Consider the following 26,326-nt stretch of genomic DNA (forward strand, 5'->3'; position numbering starts at 1 on the left):
AAGGCTGTGACTTACAACAGGTGAAGGAGACTGTGTCTTCTATTTATGACCATTGCACAACCTATTTAGATCTTTGGAATTCAAATGTAGACAGCTTGAGTCAACTGTCTTGGATAGATTTAAAGAGACAACTAAAATGGGAAGAAGTAGAAGAAAGTTCGATTTTTTTCTGTTTAACGAACTCATATCTTACAGAGACTGTTTTGTCACAGTGGACAAACCAGAAGCTTTCATTAGAACAAAGCTGGTTAACAATATTCCAGGACTTGAAGAAAGATTATATAAATGTTCCTAATCTGAAGATGTTTGTTGAGTTTGTTCTTTGCTTGCCGGGAACAAATACTTCGATCGAGCGGGCATTTTCAATGATAAACAACTTTTGGGGTTCAGAAAAGTGCGTGATATCCATTAATTGTGTAAAATCAACTTCAGCAATAACAGATGAACTGTTCACAAACGTGTACAGAAATGTATGAGAACATGAAGAAAAACGAGAACCTTTTAAAAGCTTTGGCCTCATCAGAGAAATATGACTGGAAAGAGCCCAAACCGCGTTCCTATAGATATAACTTTTGGCGGAAAGAGAATTTTGATTTTGATTCATCCGACTCCCCGCCCCGCAGAATTAAAAAGCTAACGACGCCAGTGGCTGAGAGGACTGACTTTAAAAAAATGTCCCGATTTTCACTAACAGAAATATGGTCACCGTTAATATAGTAAAGTTACCGGAGAAAAGCAGTTTACAGTCAAGCATATCATCAGTCATCCAAGTTTCAGAAAAAAAAACTAAACATTCTTATTCTAGAAATTCAGATAAATGTATTTCGCAGTCACTTAGTTTGTTTTTAACCGAGCGAACGTTTTGATAATAGATAGAAAGGGCATGAGCCTCACTGGATCCTGGATTGAGGTGGACATCGCCACTTAGCAGAACGATCAGCAGTAGTTGATGCCATCTATTGACAGTTTGCTTACCTGAATCTGTCTACTCGGAAGGGGATGGTTTCTTAATGGCAGTTAAAGCTTCTTTGAAAAGGATGATATAGGAATACAAAACATCCTTTCAGTGCAAGACAGATCACAAACACAACAACTTGCCAGGCGAAAGCCTCTCGAGGCGATACTGGTTTCCTCGCACTAAAGTTGCAAATTTAATTTTCGTATTTTTAAATTTCAATAGAACTTGGCATCGTATGAGAATTTTCCCCTATGATATTTACAAATTCAGTTTGAAGTTTACCGTAGTTCAAACCATTCTTTATATCATCTTTGACAATTGAAAGCTTCTGTCTAAGTAAGATTCTGAAACAATGTCAAGTTCTATGGAAGTGTGATAATCGTAAAGTTAAATTTGCAACTTTAGTGCGGAAAACAAATTCTATACGGTTCTAGTCTCGAAAGATTTAGGCCTGGCAAGCTGTCCTCAGCATTGAAGTTACGAATTTGATATTCCGATTCTCTAATTTCAATAGAACTTGGCATTTTGTCAGATCTTTATTCTTTTTCCTTTTTCAACCAAGTGATAAACGTATGAGAACTTGGCTCTTATGCCTTTGATGGGATATCTCTTACTGCTCTTGCTTTATGGAGATCAATATTGAAACCGAAAGTAGTAGTAGGCCTATATATATTTCAACCACTTCCGCTTTCAGTAAAGACATACGAATAAAGATTAAATCTTTCCTTGAGGCACTGAATCGATTCCGGAAAACCGCTTATCGATAACTCTTTCCATTTTTGCTGTAATACCTGTTCACAGACAGACATAACCTTCTATAAGACTTCTATAACGCTAATATTTACACATAGCATAGTTAAGAAATTTTCAAACGATGAAAATATGCAGAGTATTTTATCAGCATCAAAATATTTTGTTACACATTCTCATAAGCAAAACTGTTTTAATATATAATATTTTCAAAGAATTACATACAAATACAATAATAATAGCAATAATTATCAAATAGCAATAGTTGAATTTGATGCGGTTTTTACTTCCACTAAATTGCCCATCAGAAGTCTTAGAAAAAAATAGTTGCTAACACTCAGTCCCTTAGCGTGCACGATGTCGTATGGTAGTTTGACAAATTCTCTTATAATGTCAATACAAAAGTTATTCACAAAAATACAAATAGCTGATGATAATGCATCAAAACCTTCGTCCATTGCGCTTAATACTATCAGCAGTGCTATACTTCCAATGATAATATAGTTATTTATCCTTTGAGACGGTTTACCATCATTTGCTACATAATAGCCGATTGGAATAGTAACACTGCTAGCAATTATTTTGCCGATGAACTTCATTTCGACGTCAACATAGGCATCAGCAACGATACATGGAGTTCCCACAACAGCTGAAAGCCAAAACAGGAAATCTTGAATACTTGAAATTTCCCCACGCATATACTGGATTCCTAAAAAGGAAAATAAACAACTTAATTTCTTATACATTGAGGGGATAACATATTATTTTCTTAGTCTCGCTCTTATCTGTTGATAAAATTTAACGAGATAGGCCTATGTTTTCTTCTTTTGCAGAACTTCAAGAAATTTCGATGAGTGTTAATAGTTCTGTCTTACAAGTAGACCTCACCACTTCGCCGTTGCGTTAGCAAAAGGAAACAACTACTGTCCTAGAGTAGGGTTGAATATAAGATATTGACAAAAATTTTAGCTGCTAATGAGCACTAGAAATATGGGAAAACGAAATAGAAACATGAATGTGGGAAAGCCATCTATAATATAATTTGATAGTTGCAAGACCGATATTTTTTCGAAATAGATAGAGGAACAATAGTTATGACTTCAACTATGTAAATCGAGTTAGGAGGGATATTTTTATGGTATTCCAGATCATGGCCGCCATCTTTAAATCCGCCATATTGGACCGACGTCAATTTTTTCAAATGGAAAGAGAGCCATGTGAGATATCAAAGAACAATGATTTTTTCCACCCAATCTCATACACTAATTAGTTTGTCCATATCTAGAACGGTTTACGACTTACAGTTCTTTCAATGTTGAAAAGTTCGTTGTTTGTAGCAGATAACAGGTAACTACAGTGGCAATGAACATAGCTCCAGAGACAGCATTCTTACAGAACAAAATTACGGCAATGCAATAAATGAAAGTCCTCAGCATTCATAAAGTGGTTCTGACCTCGCCACTTCGTGTGTGCGTTTGTAGATACAAACTGAAACTATAAGCAGTTGGGGCAGCACAATGAAGAGAATAGCAATATTGGTTGCCAATGGCATTCCTGGTCGTAGCAGCTACGGTATAAGGTAGGAGCTTACGTGCATCGTGTACCATTCTACAGCGACAAACTCTTTTGTAAGGAGACAAGTGCAGGAAATATATTATTATCACTGTGAGTTCTACCCGTGAATTTGGAAGTGTTTGAGAAATAGTTATTTCCTTTATTGCATTAAGCCTGTAATTCTGTGAGGTGCGTGCGTGTGTGTGTGTTAGGGAGAGTGTGTGCAGGTAACAATTTTAGACTAAAAACTGCGTTAAATAAGGCAAACATTGCTATGTACCTCCTGCAGCAATTACAGACATTACGGTTCAAGCACAATGAAACAAATATATCAGAACAGGAAAGAGTAATCGCAGATGACATAATTAGATTCCTAGCGGATGAAGAATTGGAATTCGAGATGGAATACACTCTGGATATTCTAGAGGAGGCACATCATGAGATAAACAATCAAGAAGCTAGTGTGGAAGCGGAATGATATGTGAATTGCTATTGGTCGAATACAGGGAGCAGGAATTCACTTATGCTGGATACCTGAGAATTATTTAATAATGAAGAGGGGCGAAGTACAATAGCTTCACCTGGGAAATCAGTGGAAGTGTGACAAATTCCAAAAGGTACCACCGGCATATTTCAACCTTTCAATATATTTTTTTTAGACAATACAAAACATTGGCGTACTATATGTGATTATGCAATAAAGGACGAACATTTCCATTCAAAAGTGCATGACAGAGATACTATTGTCACTCTTCATTCCCTTGTGAACAATCAATTTCAGTCTCCTCGCTTCACAGGAATGATTCAATAAGCATTTCGTAAATCAGTATATATTGATGAGCCATCGAATGGTTCGAAGTGCCGAAGAAGCACGCTTTCGATATTTCCGGCATCAACTTTTGTGATATTTGTGACGCTTCATTTTTTATTAGGTGCTCATGGTACTCTGCAAAATTCTGTTTTGACCGTTTTATGAATGCTGAGGACTTGCATTTTTTGAATTGCCGTAATTTTGTCCAGTAAGAATGCTATCTCTGGAGCTATATTCATTGTCACTATAGTTATCTGTTATCTGCTACAAACAACGAATTTTTCAACATTGAAAGAACTGTAAGTTGTAAACCGTTCTAGATATGGACAAACTAATTAGTGTATGAGATTGGGTGGAAAAAATCATTGTTGTTTGATATCTCACATGGCTCTCTTTCCATTTGAAAAAGTTGACGTCGATCCAATATGGCGGATTTCAAGATGGCGGTCATGATCTGGAATGCCATAAAAACATCCCTCCTAACTCGATTTACATAGTTGAAGTCATAACTATTGTTCCTCTATCTATTTCGAAAAAATATCGGTCTCGCGACTATCAAATTATATTGTAGATGGCTTTCCCACATTCATGTTTCTATTTCGTTTTCCCATATTTCTAGTGCTCATTAGCAGCTAAAATTTTTGTCAATATCTTATATTCAACCCTACTCTAGGACAGTAGTTGTTTCCTTTTGCTAATGCAACGGCGAAGTGGTGAGGTCTACTTGTTAGAAGAAAAAGAAAAGATTTTGGAATAGCCCTCAGCTATTTTTTTCCTTTTTTCACTTTTGCAAGTTATTACAGAAATCAAAGAATAATATTGGATTGGTGCAATTGAAATATCCAAATACGTCTGGTGGGAATAAACATCCCCTTTAATGCATCCAATAGATGGACTAAGGCAGGGATCAGGCACGTAGCCAAGGGCTGGGTCCGGGGGGTCCGAACCCCCCCCTTCGGGTCCAGAAATGAAAAATATTAAGGAAGGATCAAACAAAAAGAAACGAGAAAAAGATAAATCAACGTGAAAAGTATAAAGCTACAGCAAGCGTTTGGTTACTCTTGAGGAGTTTTGTGTGGAGGAAACGGAGGGAGGGGGGCTGAATGTCCTAACAAACTAATATCGATATGTTGCCAGTAAAATAGTTTAAATTGATCGATCACCTGGTGTGTAACCACAGTATTCCATGACCCCCCCCATAACGAAACCCTGGCTAAACGATATGTTGCCAGTAAAATAGTTTAGAATGATGAGCACCTGGTGTGAGCACCACAGTATTTCGTCACGGACCTTCCCTATTGCGAAATCCTGGCTACGTGCCTGCAGGGATGCAAATAAGCACTCGCCCACGCGCTCGGGGCGAGTGGTTCATCGGTGCAGGCGAGTATTTAGTATCATACTGAAGGTAAGTAAATCATTTCTATTGTGGGGGTTCTATTTTCTTGGGCGAGTAAAGTTGTGTTGCTTATTTGCATCCCTGGACTAAAGTCACGCGTACGACGCGACGTTACAATCTCCGTGTATGTTCTGAAACCAGACTGGGTTGCACTGTCAGTCAGCGGACAGTTTGTTGTGTGTTGAACAGAGTCGCATGAAATTGCGTCACGGAAAACATTTTCCTATACGACTCCAAGTTGGAATTTTCTGCTCATCTAGGCAGAGAAAGGGGCCGCGGTGGCTCAGTGGTAGAGCGTTCACCTCTTGTGCTTGGGGCCCCGGGTTTGATCCCAGCCCCCGCCAACTGAACTTTGTGGTGGACAAACACCGTGTGCGTGGGTTTCCTCGGGGTTCTCCCGTTTCCTCCCAATTTCTTCATTCCACCATTTCATTCATTCAGCCTAACCGGCATAACCGTGGGACGTAAAACTCAAAGATTTCATTTTTCTAGGCAGAGAAACCTCAACAGAACAATTGTACCAGAAATAGTGAGAACGCACTATATATCGTTGGTTTGTGAAATTTCTCGTCGGTGAAGAAACCATTCAAAAATGAGCCCACCAACAAATATGTTCTGATGAACTTCTAAAGCACACCGTAAAAGCCCATGGTCAAAAAAGTACTCTTGCAGTGTCAATTTAGTTATGCGTATACACAACAATCCGGCAACTCTACTCTATTGATAATGCAAATATTTTGAACTATTGGTGTTACAGGAGTTGTCGCCGGCCAATAAGTATTGCTCTCTAGAGACGTGCTATTCTCTGTGTACGGAATATACGATAAGATTTCGTGCATCGGATTCTCCCTTCTGGTAAAAGAATGAACCTGCTATAACAATTGTAAACGAATAGGAGAGAATAGGGAATAACGGTTGCCACGACGGTTTCCGAAACCACCCCTCCATCAGCAGAAGGTTTTAGTTGATTGGTTGGTTCAATTGGCGTTTAGCGTCTCTTTCAGCAGCAAGCCTATGTGAGACATGGACCTCGATCCAAGTCACATGAGCTCTTTTCGGGAATCTAATTCGAGTCGGGCAGAAAGTGTTGTTGCTGGTAATGTGGTCTCTTTTTCCGGCGAGGCAAAATATTGCTACGGATCGTTACAGTACTGAACTCCATGAAATGCACCTCAAGAACCCAGAAATAGTTAAAAGAGATCATGCTCTTATGTTGCACGACAGTGCAAATCCACTTATCGCTCAAAAGAGGCGTAAACTTCTATGACTTGCAACATGGAATTCTTCATTGATCGTATTCTCTTTATGTCCCTCTCTCACTGTTATTACCTTCCCGGACTCTTATCACTTCTTATCAGTTGGGATTGAAGAACTCCCCTGATGACTGGACGGCGAAATGTGCGGATGCATCAAAAACTGCTGCCTCCTTTCGTTATGGAGTCAAATTGTTAGGTGAATGGCAAGGGAGTGTGGCTGTAGCCGGAGACTACTTTGAGTAACCAGAAATTTTAGTTTTAATTCTCTTTTTTCTTTTTCTTTTCTTTTCTTTTTCCTTTTTTTTTTGATTAAATCTTTAAAAGAGACACGCATCAGTCGGAGATTCTAATCACACAAACCCAATATGAACATTCATCTCCTTTTCTAGTACGTGAAATTGACCATATACTAAAACAGGTGGCTATATGGTTAGCATACAACTTTAGTGAGGAAGACATCGGTTCGCTATCTCGGTGGGAGTTTATGTAGATCGGATTCCTCATTAAATTATAGATCCAAGTCTCATATAGCCTTCGTGCAGAAAGAGATTTTATACTTCACATAAACCAAAGTAAAGAACAAAAACTCTGTGAAACAATCATTACTTTGAAATGGTCTTCATTCTTACTCAGCTTATCGTCGAAGGATGTGACAGCAATTGGTTTCATTATTTATTCTTTGACAATGAGGAATACATCAATAACGCTAGTATAATATTAACTAATATGGAAAGCAGATTGTACACACGAGTATCATTTCAGGCGAAGTTCATTTTTAGTTTGTGATTTGATCATACTTACTGATTTGTGTAAATAGCGAATTGAATTTGCGTCTGAATATTTCTGGTAAAGTTGAGTTTTTGTGAGCTCTGGTTCTCCAATCTCGTTCCAAACTCCTTTGCGTAAAGACAAAACTTTGGAATTTGCGAATGAATGAGATTGCGTTCGCAATGGATTCTGTACGGCCACTACGACTTTTTAAAATTTAATATTTAACTTAAAATCAAAGAATTTCACAAAAAGCATGGAGAAAATTCCATTAAAATACTCCTACGGTAAAGAAATTATTTTAGACATGGAGTTGGTGGACGCGGCAAGAGCGTTGGAAAGGTCAGGATCCACTGAGCACAGCAGGAATGTCCGAAATCGGGCTTGTACACCGAGGTCAGAAGAGGGTCCCGAAATTTTGGACAACGTTCGAAAATACGGCATCTGCTCCCTTACCTTCCGCTGTGGCCGGTCATGGCCATATATAAAACCTATAAGAAGTCTGTACTAATCTTCGGTCTTATGCAGAATAGCAATTTTATTCCCTGCCCTGCTGGTAAAATATCGGTCAGGTGATAAATCTAATTTTTAAATGTCTGATTTATTCTGACCACCGATTATCTGCAATGTAAGTTTTCTTCTCTGTAGTGACACGCCACAAAGTATCCGATCAGTGGCGGAGCCAAGGAAGAGCCTGGGAGCTCAAATTCTTGGCAACAAGTGAAACTACTACCGAAACATCTCTCAACAACAGAGTTACTAACTGCAGAATACCGTATGTTGCAATAGTCTGCGTTCCGAGTAAAAAGCTCCATTCTCGCTTTTGTTTGTAGTACACAAGATCTAATTCATCGAAATCTGTAAGGTGCATGCATTAACCTCACCATCTGAACGTTCCTTTTAACCTCTGGTTATCTTCTTTTTTGACAAAGAACCAGAAAAAAAGCATAATCAGTAGGCATTCTCATTAGCTTCGATGTTCACACTAATTAATTAATTTCCGTTGATTATGACGACACAGAACAAATGCATAGCACCTATTAAATAATTTGGTATTATTATTATTATTATTATTATTATTATTATTATTATTATTAAATAATTTCGAACCGTCTTGTTTAATATACACTAAAAGAAGAGAACGGAAGCTTTTATTATTTCTGTCATTCGTATCCCAATCGTTCGAGAAAATTAAGATACTGAATACTACTAACACCTACTATTTGCTACTGATACTGGTTCTCTTTCTCGACTACCTTCTGGTCTTGTCTCTTGTACGTCTAGTTTCCTAACACTCTTGGCCGTTGGCAACTCAGTAGAAATCTTCTGCTGCGATGTTAACAAGCGGTACTAGCGATCTCCAGGGAAAACAGAGTCCGCGCTTGGTGGACCTATACTAACTAAAGCCTGGGGAATGAGGCTAACAAAAATCAGTGATTCTTTATAAATAAATCGTTCAGAAGTATTTTCTTTTAAACGATTTTAACTGTAGCTTAATCTCAAAACTGCGGCTACTAGAGAAATTCCGAAGTTTATCACACAGTCAGTGCTACAATCTTTTGATTACTAACCATCAGGTAAAATACTGAGATGATACAACTTGATCGTGGTAGTAATTCTATTTTGTTTAAAAGTGGTAGTTACTCCCGTGACAGGTTATGTCATCCCGTTATCTGATGTTTAGTAATCAGAGACATATCAGGAGTTTGTGGGACTGGTCCACAGATACTCCATTCAGTATGTTTAGTCAGTGAATACCGATTTTTATCTCATATTTATATTTGTTCTTCGTCAAAATACGCTTTTCTAAAAAAAAAAAAAAAAAAAAAAAAAAAAAAAAAGCATTTCTGAGCAAGTTACATTGTAGGATTTATGCAGAACAGTAAATCAGTGGTGATATGAATTTTCAACACGATATACTAATTAATGCCCCTTCGAATCTAATCTCAAAACTAACAATATTAATTTAGTATCGACTACAGGATAGTAGCGATAAGTTGTTAAGACTACATTTGAATTTATTTTAAGGCTTTGAAACATCCGAGACTCATAGGATAGAAATGAGGGAAATATGTCAATAGGGCCATAAAATTTCCCTAGTGACACCAAGGAAGAATCTTCGTAATCTCTTCAGTAGAAATGTTTATTCACGAGGGATCAATCACACGATTATCCGAATCTTAAGCTGATGTTCTACCGCTGAGCTTTGGCCATTCGATGTGGGCGTGAAGTGTTTGTGTATTTGAATTCAAGTCAAATTCTAAAAACTAGTGAAGACAAACGAAAGAAAGAAAAAGGCCATGTATACTTCTTTTGCTGTAAGGCCATGTATACTTCTTTTGCTGTAAGGAGTCCCCATTGAAATGTCTGTTCTAACACTGTTTGATATTAACCCCTTCAGTGCGTAATTTTCAGATGCGAACCGCTGTAAAAAGAGTAGTTTTTTGGGAAGAACTTTGGATGTTGATTCTAAATCTGTTTCAAAATCACTTACATCAGAGTCACTAATTAATAATTCTTGCTCGATGTCAGCATCGTTGAAATAAGGTTTTGAAGCCATTACTGTGATGTCTGGTCTCAAACAAAACAAAGAATGAAAACTGTATTTGACGAAGCCCAAACTCTATTTTAATTTCTTTCTTTTCCTCTTCTTCTTTTAATTAAGCAACAATTGAAACCAGCTGAGCGCAAACTAGCTAAATATTGTCGGGATAACATTACTCATATTATAGGCAAGTATATTCGCATACGCAATACAAAATAGCCAAAGCAAAATGAAAGCGTATATTGATTGATTGATTGATTTTTGAGTTTTACGTCCCGTTCAGCAGCGAGGCTATATGAGACGTGGACCTACTGATTAACGTGGAATCCGAACCACATGAGCTCCCACCGGGAATCGAACCCAGGTCTCCCGCGCTAAAGGCGCGCATGCTAACCGCTTAGCCACGAAGGAGCTCAGAAAGCGTATATATACGCCACCCACACTGAAGGGGTTAAAGAAAGAAAAACTCATTTCTTCTTTTTGCTTCAAAAAGTGTTCATTTCAACATTTCAATAAAGTCAAGACACATTCATTACTCAGTTTTAGAGCTCAAGGGTAAAAGTAACCAAAAATAATTGAACTGCGGCCAGATCAAAATAAGACAGACAGGCACCAGCAAACTAATCTATGTGCTTATTAGTGTAGATGTAGATGAAGAGGATGCTAATCGCAAAATTTGCCTGGACACCAAATTTCTAGTTTCATCACTGATTAGGCTACCATATTTTTAGAGCGTGAAATCGGGACATTTTTCTGAAATATTAAGAATACATGATAATTATTGACAGTTTACATTAAAGTGAAACTTAAGCTTCAAGAACAAGGCTTAAAATTTAAAGTGGGCTGAGACGGCAAATCAGTGTCCTGTTAGAGTTCAGCTCCTGTTTCTGTGCGACGTTTGTCTTCTAAGAACATTTTGTCCTTGTCCATCACTTTTTACTTTATTATTATTAGTATTTATATAGTTTATCTACCAAGCAACTATTTATATTATTATGTAGTATTAAATCAATATGGAACTTGTGATATTTATTTACTTTCATCATTCTATCCGGCAAATTAGTGTGATCTGTAAGAGCAGGAATGTTTTCGGGCTGGTAAAATTTGAGATGACTGCTGCCGTGCTATAACTTTGAGCTTCGCCTTATCTCAAGTAGATACAGACATTTCGGAAGGTTTGATTATTGTAGATTCACTAGTTCAAACGCTGTCGAAGATGAGGTCCGGAGAATATGACTCTCAACGAACAACATTCAAACAAATTTATCAATAATGTTTGCAGATATGCAAAGAAAATGATCTTGAAATTCCAGAGCCGGAAACAGATAGACTATACGGGTTCCTCGTGGAAACATCACAAATTCATTTTGGAGGAATCTCTCCCTTCATTGGAGGCAGAAAAATATTTTTCTAAAGATAATAGACTAAGAGATATTTTTCTACCTACCATTGATAGGGCAGTCACTAAGAAGAAAAAATGCTTTGGATCATGTAGCAAAATCATTACGTCAATCACCACTCTATATGCAAAACGTGTAAATTTTCTAAATTACAATATTGTGTAGCCTATGGCCCAGTATTATGGAATTGATTTAGAAACATTCAAATGTTAACTCAAAATCCTCCCAAACACAATTAAGTTGTATGAAGACGAGGAGAAAACCTCCAAGCTATATATCATCTGTGACTATATCAGTTTCTAGTCACATGTTTGAAAATATTAAAGAAATATACACTATTCAATAACTGATACGCAATTCAATGACTGATGATAGGTTGAAAAACTTAGGATTACTTTATATTGAAGAAAATTGCTAAATCATTAGATCTTGAAGAAGTTGTTGATAAGTTTGCTGCTGCTCACAAGAATAGAAAGATTCTCTTAGGTAGAGGCATAAACCTATAAGTTATTTTCTTTACCTGTAAAAGTGCATTCTTCTAGTTCCACTTAAATCAGCCACCCACACATATTTTAAACGCATCAATTAATTAACTACTTACTTATATTAGAAATCAATTGTATTAATGTATCCTAGTTGTTTGTCCACGAGTCTGAGTAGGAAAACTTTTGTCCACAAGCTTTCAAGTCGAGAATGGCCTGAAACAAGGAGATGCGTTGTCGCTATTATTATTCAACTTTGTCCTAGAATATGTTACAAGGAAAGTCAAATAAAGCAACCAGGGCATAGGGTTGAACGGTGTTCACCAGGTTATGGCGTATGTTGATGATCTTAATTTAATAGGGAGTGATAGGAGAACAATAGAAAGAAATGCAGAGGTCCTATTAAGCGCTTGCAATGACTTGGGTTTAGAAGCAAATGCAAAGAAAACTAAATATATGGAAGTACGTCGTAACCGTACGGCAAATTATAGATGTGTTAAAATATTAAATAATACTTTTGATAAAGTGGATAGTTTCAAATATCTAGGATAAATATTAACAGACAAAAATCACATTCACGAATAAATTAAATGTCGATTAACAGGGAATTCGTGTTATTATTCAGTTGTCGTCGCGAATTCTATCCAGGAATTTGAAGCTTAAAATATATAAAACGATAATCATGCCTGTTGTACTGTATGGTTGCGAAACATGGCCACTTACTTTGAGGGAAGAACATAAACTGAAAGTATTTGAAAACAAGATCCTCAGACGAATATTCGGACCCAACAGAAACGGAATGGGGAATGATGGAAACTTCATAACGAGGAACTACATAATTTATACGGTTTACTAAACATTGTCAGGGTTATCAAGTGTAGGAGGCTTTCGTGGGCAGGTTATGTAGCTAGGATGGAAGAAAGTAGGAACGCTTTCAAAGTCTTGAATGGAAGACCAATCGGAAAACGACCATTAGGAAAACCTAGTCACAGATGAGAGGATAATATTAAGGTGTATCTAGCAGAAATAGGAATACAAAGTAGAAACTGGATCCAGTTGACTAAGGATAGAAGGCAGTGCAGAGCTTTTGTGAATGCGGCATTGAACCTCCGGGTTTCGTAGACCATAGAGTTAGTTATCCTAGTTGTTTGAGGTAGTAAAATTTTTACATTTTCACTGTCAAAGCGTAAAATCATGAACAACAAAGATAAAAACATTCATATTGAACACACACACATTTTACATATACAGGGTAGGATTTTCTGAGATGTGCTCCAATAACTACCAATCACACTGAAACTCTTCAAAGTGACATCTGGCAATATTCTTTATCCCTGATAACAGTGGTACATTGGACTACATAAGAGTGGTACATAACAGGGAGGGAATATTTTAAAGAGGGTCGCAAAGATATGCAGGGAAAAAATGTTCTCTCCTCTTGGTGTCTGTTCTCCCCTCCCCTACTTGACAAATGTTATATTGTTTCGCTTGGTGAATCCTTTTATTTCACCCTTCAGAAAATCGACTTAAACTATTGCTTTTCAAAAGCTCTGCTTTCTTTTAAGCCCCAAGCGAAACACGATGACAGAAAGTTTCGGAAAGTCTTGCTATTTTCACTGCTAGCTTCTATTTTAGATACTGTATATTTAAAACAAGGGGGGGGGGGTGCATCCCCCTAAATCCGGCCCTATATGTATACAGAGAGAGAGGGGGGTTCAAAACACCACCGACAACGTTTGGGAGGTGATTCCGGACACCAAGATAAGACAAAATGTATAGACCAACCTGAGTGCACAAATGCTTTCTTTCGGAGCGGTATTATCTGTGATGAATACAGAACCCGTACAAAGAGAAATACTTCCTTTCGGAGTTATAGGCTGCCACAAACATGAAAATTTGAACATTGAAGTTCCATAACTCCGAAACTATGGAACCTACCGTAGTCGGGTCAAGACTTCACTTAGAAACTAGTATTTGCCCTATTCAAATATCGAAGTTTCACAATCCTGCGGTACTTCTGCAACAATTTTTATGGAGGTAGTTGGAGAGCACTTCAAATTATATGCCCGTAGCCAAACTCCCTCTATAAAAATTGATTCGTGAGTACCTGAAGATTCTGAAACATTTATTTTTGGAAAGCCCACATATTAGTTCCTAAGTGAAGTCTTGACTCGACCACGCTAGGTCCCATAGTTTAGGAGCTATGGACCTTTAAAGTTCATTTTTTCATGTTTTCGGCATCTTATAACTCTGAGAAAAAGCATTTGTGCGCCCAGGTTGGTCTATACTTTTTGTCTTATCTTGGTGTCAGGAATCACCTCCCAAACGTTGTCGGTGTTGTTTTGAAACACCCTATATATATATATATATATATATATATATATATATGTGTGTGTGTGTGTGTGTGTGTGTGTGTTTATGTGAACATAATTTTCATTCACTGAGATGGCCACCTCAAAATTTTCTTGGGCCCTTCATTGGCCCCCCTTAAAAAATTCTAGCTAAGCTACTGCATCCGATGTTCATTTGTGAAGAAAAGTCTGCGGTGAAACTTCTACGAATTCTTCCAGTGTATGCTGCGACATAATCTGTTTCCTGCAGTTTGCAGTTAAAAAGTTTATTTTAATAGTTGGGGAAAATATTCTCTTATTTAGTTTAATGTCTCAAGAAATACTACAAGTCTGAAACAATGAGTATTTCTTAGTTTAGGGGCGCAAGTTTCACTCCGAGTCTAACAGAAACTCTGCTGATAATGAATTAAATGATGGAATGAATGAAGGGGGAGGAAACGAGAGAATGCTCTAGAAAGCACTCACATGGTGCTCTTTCCAGCACAAAGCCTACTTAGCATGATCAGAGATCCGACACACCATGGCTGAGCGCTCTATCACTGAGATAACGCGATCCTATAAGGTTAAAAGAGTGATAGGGGGCCCACAATGGCTTTTAAAAACTACAGTAAAAGAGGTGGACTTCCCACAGGACGAACTCTTGAAATTGTGCTTGGAGTGCACAAACACTTTTTAAAAAGTGGAGTAAAAACACATAAAAAATAAAGTATTTAAAATTCCTGCTTCAACCTTTGATCGTGTTATATGAATTTTATAATGAACAGCATTGCGTGCACGAGTTTTCTTAAGGTTTTGCGTCCGCTTTGGCCACACTTATCATTTCACCAATTATTTCTTCATCAATCAGTTTTGTTTAGCACACCTGTTTTAACTTAAAGAGCATGACCGACACTCATAAAAACTACAATTTTGCTTTTAATAAATGTTACATAGACTAGTTAGATTGTGGTTTGACAGTTGGCAATATTGGAAGTAGGGATGCGCACGAGACAAGATTTCTGGCTGTCTCGTCTCGAAAATGTGCTGTAAAAGTGATGTCTCGACTCGAAAAATGTATATTTCTCTATTGGAAAAGCTGTGTCTCGACTCGAATTTTGTCAGGAAAATCCTGTCTCGACTCGTCTCGTGCGCATCCCTAATTGGAAGCAGGTCTACCGCTTCTTATTTCCACACCAAGCTGAAAGTGGTGGAGATAAATCTTCTCTCAACCAGGGGTAAAAGTGAGGGGGAACGCCTGGGGACTCCGTCCTCCCATCTCCAAAAATATGTACGGCGTCCCCCAGTTCCTAAAACATTACAATGGCAAAGATAGACAGGGTGGACGGCGTGATGTCATGCTGCTATCTACCGTCCCCCTATCTTTTCAGGTCCACTTTTACCCCTGCTCTCAACGGTTCTTCTGCAAAGATAGATTTGTAACTTGTATCCCTTATAATAACATATCCAATCTTACCGTATTTGATAAGTCCTACGACAGCCAGTGCAACACATATTCCGTACCACACGTAACACCAAGAATAGTAAGTTCCACGGAGGGCAATCAATCCTAAAATCGAGGAGAAGAGAAGCACTGTATGGACAACAGTACCAGTGACAGGATGATCCATTTCGAAGTAGTAAAGTAAACGGAACTACTAGATAAACGGAAATAAAAGAAGATTATTTGTTTAAATTTCTCATTTATACGTATAAAGAATATCTTAAACCTTCTTCTATTGCAAGTTCGACTAGGGTTACATGTTTTCAAATGCAAAAGTGAGGACACACTTCCATTTACCGAACTCGTTTTATAAACATTCACTCTAGACAAAAGAATGATAGTTTTATCTTTTACTTTGAAGTTTGCATTTAAAAATATTTTAAAAATAATTAGACAAGAATACTTACACAATATCATATTGAATTTTTCTTTCATACTTCCCAGTAGATCTGGTATTTTTTGATCCAGGGATGCAAATAAGCAACAAAATTTTACTAGCCCAAGAAAAAAATAAGCTACTAGCCAACTTGCCACAATAGAAATCATTTACTTACTTTCAATGTGATATTAAATACTCGCCCGCACCGATGAACCACTCGCCCTGGGCGAGTAGGCGAATGGTTATTTGCATCCCTGACTAAACATACCTTTTTATATATCTAAAATGTCTGAAATTGAATTAAGAATATACTTGAGCTTAGAAAATCGGAAAGTTTGGAAAATGTAAGAGGGCGGAAGTTTTTACTTTCAAAATGCGGACATGTCCGCATAAATGTAGTCATATGGTAATCTTAAATCTGACTTCCAATATTTAAAAAATAAAAGGGGAATATTTTCATGTTATCTAATTTCAACCTTAGTTTATTTGTAAGTAAAATATTGCATCTGAATGTAATTGCGTGTAGTCATGTTCACAATACACTGAATTAAATTGTTTCTAGAGAGTGCAGAATCTCTTTCCATAACACTGTTCGAACATTTCAATTCATGGGATGAATTTCCTTACCTGATGAATATATAGTAAATGATCCAAGAAATAGACGTTGTGAAATCAATACACCTTTCTAATAAGACAATTTCATAATTAGTATAATTTTTAAAGCGTCTGCATTCTCATGATTTTATAATTGGCTTTTTAACTTAAAAAAAATCCTATACTCACCTTAATACGTTCAATAGGACAAAAATTCAAAGCCTCTCTCTTTTACCTTTAATAAAGGTCATTAATATCTGTATATTGCTTTAGTAGCTATACCTATATCTCATTTTTAACTTTTTTTTAAATGATACCAACCACATGCTCCTCTTGAATTAAGAACTTTAGCATCACTTCATAAAACAGTTTTTTACTGATTATTATTTGTTTTAAAGTTACAGTAGAACCTCTCTCGTCCGCCATTGGCTGGTCAGGCATTCCGGTTGATCCGGCCGTGCTCGAACCGAACTTGTCTCCGACTCACCAGTGACTCATGAGGCTCATTGTCGTTTAGTACCGTCGCGACATTGTTCTTTGCTTGGTGTTACCGCATATCCACTTAGTGCTCCGTCATCTGTTATATCGTTTTTCTTTTTCGTTGTGCGTGTTTTCTGTATTGTACTATACAGTTTTTAGTGCTTACTGTTGGTTTGTTTTTAATGTAATTTTGCTATACAGTCATTTTTGAGTTCAGAGCTTGTTTGTTTTTAATGTAAATCCGTATTATTATTATTATTATTATTATTTTTTGAATTTTCTGATAATCCTACCTTTTTTGCGTTTCGACCATACCTCCAGTCCAACAGGTGATGGATTAGATGGGTTCTACTGGATTAGTAACGTGCTATATTAACACACGCTTTATACGAAATGAAAGCAAAATTAATATTCTTCATGGAAACAGCCTACGCACCATCAACTACAAGACTTCATAATTTAGAAATGCTGTGTAAGTCACATATACAATTAAAATATCCTTTTTTTAACTACATAGCCTCTTCGTCAATTAATTTAGAAAACAAAGATTCTTGATTTGCTGTTATCAAATTGATGTTCTCGTTCACTCAAATTTTCTCTTGGAATCACCATATGCGGAACTTGTTTCAACAAGGAAACTTTATCTCTGACAATATTTTTGAGAGGAATTATGCAATTGGCATTGGGAATCCAAAAAGACCTCCCAGATTTTTGATAATGAATTAGAGAAATTTAAATGTATGGTTAGTTTTCTTTTTCTTTTTCTCCTTTTTTTGTTTCTACATAAAAAGTACAATTTAAGCTCATAGGTTTTCTCTATTGTAACCATAATAAAACATATTTCATGCTGTCAACAAGCTACTAAAGCAACATACAGATATAAATGACCTTTATTAAAGGACAAAGAGAGAGGCTCTGAATTTTTGAACTATTCAACGTATTAAGGTGAGTGTAGGAAATTTGAGTTCTAATATCCAATTATGGTGGATGTATCAATGCTATTATTGAAAAAAAAAATATTACAAATATCGAAATACTGCCAAGTAGTACACACGAAGAAGGGCCAGAAAGTCCTTATCCTCACTATGATAGAGATGATGTGCTAGTAATACGAAAAGTTGAACTATGATAGGCATCTGACTAATATGTATCTTTTACAAGGTTCTCTTGAATTGATATTACAGTCAGAAAACTGCACCGGCAGCATATTGGACTAAATCGTATACCGACCTATGACCAGATTTCTCAATCTTCGTGGAAAATCGGCACAAATGATAGAAGAAGAGATGATAGCTGTGTATGGTGAGGAATCCCCATATTATGACAGTGACACGCTAGCATACAGGATTCAAACGTCATCACATAAACCTACAGAATGACCGAAGAGAAGGTCGTTCCTCAATGGCTGTACACTCCAGTGTGGTAGCAGAAGTTGAACCAGCTAGTACTTGAAGGTAGACTTCTGACTATTATTAATTGTTTAGAAAAGGAAAGTGAACATTAGTAAAAGGTCTGTTCACATTATGTTATGACATTCTACACATGAGAAAAGTTTCAGCAAGTTGTGTAAAACATGAAAATATACCTCGTCTTCCAACCTAAAAAGACTAAATTGCAGCATTTGTCCAGCAAGGTCATGCCATTCGTGTTTTGGAGCCTAGAAAAAGAGGCAACAATCATAAAAAAATATTACAAGAACCTGCTGGAAAAAAAAAAAAAAAAACGGAATGCTGTCAAAGAAAAAAAGAGATGAGGTTTGCACTCGAAATGTATGTTGTTGCTAGTGGACAATGCATGGGTACACCCAGCAGATAAACACTCACTTTTATGCACCAATCTGGCTACGAATCTTTTCCCCATCCACTATTTTCATCAGATCTGGCTCCAACCGATTACTTCCTTTCCTGAAACATAAAGGATCATTAGTGCGAAATTATCCTTTGCGGATGATGACGAGGCCATTAATGATGTGAAAACCTTATTTGCCGTTTCAAACCTGTAGTCTTGAAAATCTGTTGAAAATAAAAGATTACAGATTTTCAAATCTGTAGTCTTTTATGCGGAAGGTGTTAACGGATTCGTCCATAGAAGTGAGGAGGCGCGGGAGCTCAGTGGTAGAGCGTTCACCTCCGGTGCTTGGGGTCCCTGCTTCGATCCCAGCTCGCGCCGTGTGGACTTTGTGGTGAACAAACACCGTGCTCATGGGTTTTCTCGGGGTTCTCCCGTTTCCTCCTGCTTTCTTCATTCCAGCATTTCATTCATTTCTCACAATCACCGTCTCCTTTAGGCTAACCGGCATAAACGTGGGACGTAAAACTTAAAGATTTCATTTCATTTCGCCCATACATATGAAAAACGAAAAATAATACAAGGGGAATATATAGAGAAGGACGCGTCTGTGAATCAAATTGAAGATCTCTGGCTTATTTACTTCATAGTGAGGGTAAGAAGTTTGTCTTCCCTCCCCTCGTATGTCTCTTGCAGAGTCACTTTATAAGTAAAAGGTACGTTTATTGCACTAAAGCAGCGTTTCCCAACCGATGGGCCGCTGGTGTGCCGCGAAAAAATCGAAACAAATTATTAATTCTATACGAACCAAATTGCAAGACAGGGGAAAATTTATATTTATATTTCACATTACTATGAACCTCTACTATAAATCTACAATTTTAAATTTCATATTGTGTTACTTTTCTGTACATTTTTAATGTTGAAAAACGTATTTATCATTGTCATGACCATTATTACTTCTTTATTGTTGCAGACTATTTCGTAACTTGAAATTTTAACATATCATTCAATAAATTCAACAAAGCAAGCATGCATACAAATTACCTACATTTGTGTTTTAAAAGTATAGGAGGTTTGTTTATTTGTTCGTTATTTAGTGATCTTCCCTTTTAGTTAGAGGTTAGATACAGTTTTCGAAAGAGAAAGTGGATTTTTAAAAACCCGAGTCCTATATTTCATTGCTATTGTTTTCTATTTTAAAATTAGAATGAAAAATAAGTATAATGATTTAGCACGGGGGAAAATCAGTGATCGAGCTTTCTTCTCTGTAAGAAGGAAATTAGTAATCACATTAAAATACCACGGTAATTATATATATATATGGGTGTGCCGCGAGAATTCAAGTTACACCTGTAGTGTGCCGCAAGTTGAAAAAGGTTGGGAAACGCTGCACTAAAGGTTCTCGCTTCCATTTCTAAAATCGAATCGTATTTTGTTACAACTGTTACAGAAACATTTGCTGCGTCCTAACCCAATGTGCTACTCGCTTGTTTCCACTTATAACTCGCTTTGATTCCCACATTGCCTCCTATGTTAGGAAATAATTTTTTAAAGTTTTACATCCCACGGTTATGCCGGCTAGGCTAAAGGAGACGGTGATGATGGAGAAATGAATTAAATGGTGGAATGAAGAAAGTGGAAGGAAACGGTAGAACACCGAGAAAACCCACGCAGACGGTGTTTGCCCACCGCAAAGCTCACTTGGTGCGAGCTGAGATTGAACCAAGAACCACGCACCAGAGGTGGACACTCTACCACTGAGCCACCGCTGCCCCGTTACTATATAAATATTCTTGTGCAACTTTAATTACAAAGTGAGGAGCTGGTGATGCTAGTGATGGCACGGGTGTCATCCAGGTCTGGGTCATGCTTCGTTCACTTGGAGAGACCCAGTTACCAGGCGACGCACACATATCCGATGAGTCTGAAGGATCTGAAATATCAATCCCACAGCATTGCTGCAGAATTTTGTAGTGGATTAATGATGTCCACTATTCGAGCTCGAATATGCATGTGTTTAATTCCCGATATAACATTTCTTAATCAAGGTACTATGTCATGATTATTCCAAATTTTATTCTATGTTTAGTCGTTCTCATCTCTTATATTGGAAAGTAATGCAGTGGTTTTGAACACAGATAACACAACAAAATTTAACATAACTTTGTTTGGACTCAGCGGTATCTCTTACATTATTCAGAATAAGCGTTTTAGGGAAGCTTGATTAATTTCTGATCAGTCCTGATAAGACAAACATGCAGTTTTCATTTCTGTGATTCACACGCATTTATACTTTGATAGACCTTGTTAATACCTTTCAAACCACGGTTCCACATAGATATATAACATACAAGAGACAATAAGTGTCTATTCAGTGAGAAGAGAGAGAAGATAATATGCTAGAATTACATTAGTACCCTCATAGTTACACTACTCCCACGTATATGACAATGTGTCGTATATGGCGGAAACGAGAGTAGCCAATCAGACGTGCCATTTAGGCTGTTTTCTGGCTTCATTCAGTTAATAGAATGAAGATAGATATACGTAGATCCTCTGTTTTAGAACATCCTTGGGTATCGCGAGGTATTGTTCAAGAGAACAAGTGAAATACTGCATTACGCAATTGCACTGTTTCAAGATGGGGAAAATTCCCCCCACATGACGTCACGGACAGGGAGCCAATCAGAACGCAGAATGGTGTTTGTCGTTATTCTAAGGTTGCCTGCACTTATGTAACCTGCACTTACGTAAGCTATAATATCACTCATATTCTTAATCTGCAAAATTGACAAAAATATCTGTAAAATTGACATCTTATATATAAAGTTTGTATTTATATATTTTGTAATAACTTATTTATTTTGTAATAAATTCTGTAAGTTATTAAAAAATAAATACATACTTTATTTAAAAAGTAGTAAACAAGGAATCAAGACAACATGATAAGTAATCAACTACCATTGAGTTCATTTTTCTAGTCGCTGCCTTAACCTAGATTTTTGGGTGATTCAAATTTTGGACACACTACGAGTGTGAACTTAGCAGGACCACTTTTGAAAATTATAAATGTTTGCACACCATACGTTTGTACTGCGTTTGTACCGGATTGTACCGTAAAAATTTTCGTTTATACCGGCCTCAAATTCGAAAAAATTGAAAAATAAAGTGGTCCTGCTAAGTTCACGTGAACTTAGCAGGACCAGAATAAAAATTTCTGCAATTCTTAAGATTTCTCTGTTTGAATCGTTTGTTCTACGTTTGTACCGGATTGTACCGTAAACATTTTCGTTTGTACCGGTCATCAAATTCGAAAAAATCGAAAAATAAAGTGGTCCTGCTAAGTTCAAGTGAACTTAGCAGGACCACTGATAAATTTCTACAAATTTGATGATTTTTCTGTACGATTCGTTTGTACTGCGTTTGTACCGGATTGTACCGTAAAAATTTTCGTTTGTACCGGTCTCAAATTCGAAAAAATCGAAAAATAAAGTGGTCCTGCTAAGTTCACGTGAACATAGCAGGACCATAATAAAAATTTCTGCAATTCTTAAGATTTCTCTATTTGAATCGTTTGTTCTACGTTTGTACCGGATTGTACCGTAAAAATTTTCGTTTGTACCGGTCCCAAATTCGAAAAAATCGAAAAATAAAGTGGTCCTGCTAAGTTCACGTGAACTTAGCAGGACCACTGATAAATTTCTACAAATTTGATGATTTTTCTGTACGATTCGTTTGTACTGCGTCTGTACCGGATTGTACCGTAAAAATTTTCGTTTGTACCGGTCTCAAATTCGAAAAAATTGAAAAATAAAGTGGTCCTGCTAAGTTCACGCGAACATAGCAGGACCAGAATACAAATTTCTGCAATTCTTAAGATTTCTCTGTTTGAATCGTTTGTACCGGATTGTACCGTAAAAATTTTCGTTTGTACCGGTCCCAAATTCAAAAAAATCGAAAAATAAAGTGGTCTTGCTAAGTTCACGTGAACTTAGCAGGACCACTGATAAATTTCTACAAATTTGATGATTTTTCTGTACGATTCGTTTGTACTGCGTTTGTACCGGATTGTACCGTAAAAATTTTCGTTTGTACTGGTCTCAAATTCGAAGAAATCGAAAAATAAAGTGATCCTGCTAAGTTCACGTGAGGTTGGGGATTAGGTTGAGCATTAACTGAGACAGAAACACGGTCAGTGATACTTCTACAGCCCAAAGTCAACAAAACACTGGTCTTGTAAGATCTTGAGGTTAAAATCTACTAAAACAAGAATTGAGCTAGTATCAAACGTTTTAGTTTCAGTAAAAGTATTGTTCATTGTGAATAGGATACTAAACAAACAAAATTTTTATTGTATAATATAAATTTGTGATTCCAAATATAAAAATAAGAAAGTAGAGTATTTTTTTGAGTTAAACTGGCAGATAATTGCAAGTAGCCGAGAACGTAATGGGTCGCCCAATTTGAAATTTTGGTAGGAACTTTTGGATCAAAAATTGCCCAATCCGCTTCTTGTAGCCCAATCTGCCTACACTGCTGAGAAGGCGCACGAATCATTGAAACCACCTTTCCAAATAAAGCAACTGATTGGACCACGAAGATCGAGAAGCAAGAGGCGATTCGCGAATTAGCAACATTCAGTTAGAAAAATTTAAGGTATAGGTTGGAGGGACCAGTATAAAGAAAAAAAGCTCCAATCTATACTTAATATTGTTACTGACTGTACAAGATTTATATGCTACAAATATTGTCAATCCCAAACTACAGTGTCTTCCTCAAAACCCGTACTCCTAAAGAAACCTAACTGCCAAAGACCATAACCCTAGAAGAACCACGTCTCCTTAGAAACTACGACTCCTGAAAATACACGAATCACGAAGAAACACGACTCATAAAGTACAGTCGATCATTCCTAGTCAGAGACGACAAACTCACTCATCCAAAAAAGTAGTCAAAAGATTCGGCTCAATCGCGAGCGACACATTATTAATTAATCTTTAAATTCGTACCATAGTTTGACACCTAGCGTTTTAGCAGCAGATAATGCAATAGAATATAATGAAAATTGTTTCCAAAACTATTACACGAATGTCTCATTTTGTTTTAGCAGAACATTTTCCTTTCCGAGTTTTTGAATTTCACGCCGATACAAACGAAACTTTTTACGGTACAATTCGGTACAAACGCACTACAAACGATTTGTGAAGAAAAAATCCTCAGATTTCTAGAAATTTGTATTCTTGTCCTGATACGTTCACGTGAACGTAGCAGGACCACATTGTTTTTCGATTTTTTCGAATTTCAGACCGGAACAAATGAAAATTTTTAAGGTACAATCCGGTACAAACTCAGTACCAACGATTTGTTAAGGAAAATCTTCAAATTCGTAGAAATTTATCAGTGTTCACGTGAATTTAGAAGGATCATTAATTTTTCGATTTTGTCGAATTTGAGACCGGTACAAACGAAAATTTTTATGGTACAATCCGGTACAAACGCAGTACAAACGAATCGTACAGAAAAATCATCAAATTTGTAGAAATTTATCAGTGGTCCTGCTAAGTTCACGTGAACTTAGCAGGACCACTTTATTTTTCGATTTTTTCGAATTTGGGACCGGTACAAACGAAAATTTTTACGGTACAATCCGGTACAAACCTAGAACAAACGATTCAAACAGAGAAATCTTAAGAATTGCAGAAATTTGTATTCTGGTCCAGCTATGTTCACGTGAACTTAGCAGGACCACTTTATTTTTCGATTTTTTCGAATTTGAGACCGGTACAAACGAAAATTTTTACAGTACAATCCGGTACAAACGTAGTACAGAAAAATCATCAAATTTGTAGAAATTTATCAGTGGTCCTGCTAAGTTCACGTGAACTTAGCAGGACCACTTTATTTTTCGATTTTTTTGAATTTGGGACCGGTACAAACGAAAATTTTTACGGTACAATCCGGTACAAACGTAGAACAAACGATTCAAACAGAGAAATCTTAAGAATTGCAGAAATTTGTATTCTGGTCCTGCTAAGTTCACGTGAACTTAGCAGGACCACTTTATTTTTCGATTTTTTCGAATTTGAGGCCGGTACAAACGAAAATTTTTACGGTACAATCCGGTACAAACGCAGTACAAACGAATCGTACAGAAAAATCATTAAATTTGTAGAAATTTATAAGTGGTCCTGCTAAGTTCACGTGAACTTAGCAGGACCACTTTATTTTTCGATTTTTTCGAATTTGAGACCGGTACAAACGAAAATTTTTACGGTACAAACCGGTACAAACGCAGTACAAACGTATGGTGTGCAAACATTTATAATTTTCAAAAGTGGTCCTGCTAAGTTCACACTCGTGGACACACTGTAATTTCTATGGATGGCAACACTGATAATTCTTCCGATTCGTATTTTCGGATGTAGAATACCATTATCTATTATTGTGGTAAGTTGCTTTTCATTATCTCTTTTCACTTACGAGAAACGGGCAAAAGAAAATTTGTTAGCTTTTCATAAATATTTAGTAGTCTGCCCCCTTTAATATTGAGGTAATTGTCATAAACTCATGAAACAATCATTTTTCATATGAAACATATTACCTTTTAAATATCACTACAGATCTGAATACATTTGGAGTAGCCTAGATTTAAAATATTGCAGTAAACGCTCATGTAAATGTATGGATACTTCACTTCAATTTTATCTTTGAATACTATTATTGAAGGAAATAATGCGAAAGAAGGCGTTTCATTCTTCCGATTCTTCTTCTTGTTCTCTGGAAACCATAAATTTCCTTTTCTTTCACAACTTCAATTGGGGTTTTATATCTTCCGGTGCAGACGTACGTTCCAGTCATCTGTAACGGTTATTTAATAATACTGACATAAAAAAAAAAAGTAATAGGCCTAAGTAAATGAAGTTTCTGTCACAAGAACAGAACAGATTGTTTCTAAAAGATAATTTGGCTCTGAATCCAGATCAAATTGCAGAATTGAAGACTTTGGGGCAAAAACAGGTTAAGTCCAAAAAATGAAAATGTAAAGGAGGTAGCTTCACAACGGTTTCCACTCATCCGATTTTCTTCAAACTTGGCACATATATAGTAGACCGAAAATAAATCGACTCGTTTTTTTTTTGTTTGTTTCTTTCGGAAATTAGGTTAAGGGGGGCAAAGGCTCCACTTTCAAAAAAGGGCCCCCTTGATTAAAAGGGCCAATTTAAAGAAACGAAACTCTGCCGATGCAAAGATGACTTCAAAGTAGGAAATACGGGTTTTGTGGTTTATGCGAGAAAAGGGTTGCAGGGGCTATGGCCCCCTTCGAAATGACA

General features: G+C 36.8%; 1 protein-coding gene across 3 annotated transcripts; it reads right to left on the reverse strand.

Annotated features, from left to right (window-relative positions):
• Nucleotides 1-1,922: 1,922 nt before the first annotated feature.
• On the reverse strand, nt 1,923-25,790 carry LOC145681572 (uncharacterized). 3 transcript variants are annotated; one of them, XM_081753207.1, is made up of 4 exons: nt 25,597-25,790; nt 19,028-19,108; nt 15,725-15,905; nt 1,923-2,417 (listed from the first exon to the last, which is right to left on the reverse strand). In XM_081753207.1, exons 3-4 carry the CDS (start codon nt 15,876-15,878, stop codon nt 1,960-1,962), a joined length of 612 nt encoding a protein of 203 aa, XP_081609333.1. In that variant the 5' UTR covers nt 15,879-15,905; nt 19,028-19,108; nt 25,597-25,790; the 3' UTR covers nt 1,923-1,959. The 3 variants fall into 3 exon arrangements, with proteins under 3 accessions (XP_081609333.1, XP_081609332.1, XP_081609331.1); XM_081753206.1 differs by lacking the exon at nt 19,028-19,108 and having other exon boundaries at nt 15,725-15,902; XM_081753205.1 differs by lacking the exon at nt 19,028-19,108.
• Between the last annotated feature and the right edge of the window lie 536 nt (nt 25,791-26,326).

Source organism: Thermobia domestica, chromosome 3 (assembly GCF_964235325.1).
Source record: "Thermobia domestica chromosome 3, izTheDome1.hap1.1, whole genome shotgun sequence".
NCBI classification, from domain to species: domain Eukaryota; kingdom Metazoa; phylum Arthropoda; class Insecta; order Zygentoma; family Lepismatidae; genus Thermobia; species Thermobia domestica.

Bases quoted from the DNA above. Each gene is read 5' to 3' on its own strand.
- LOC145681572 (XM_081753206.1), bottom strand. From the start codon at position 15,878: ATGGATCATCCTGTCACTGGTACTGTTGTCCATACAGTGCTTCTCTTC. The intron at 2,418-15,724 runs GTAAGATTGGAT...TTTCCTTTTTAG, and splicing joins CGTAGGACTTATCAAATACG to GAATCCAGTATATGCGTGGG.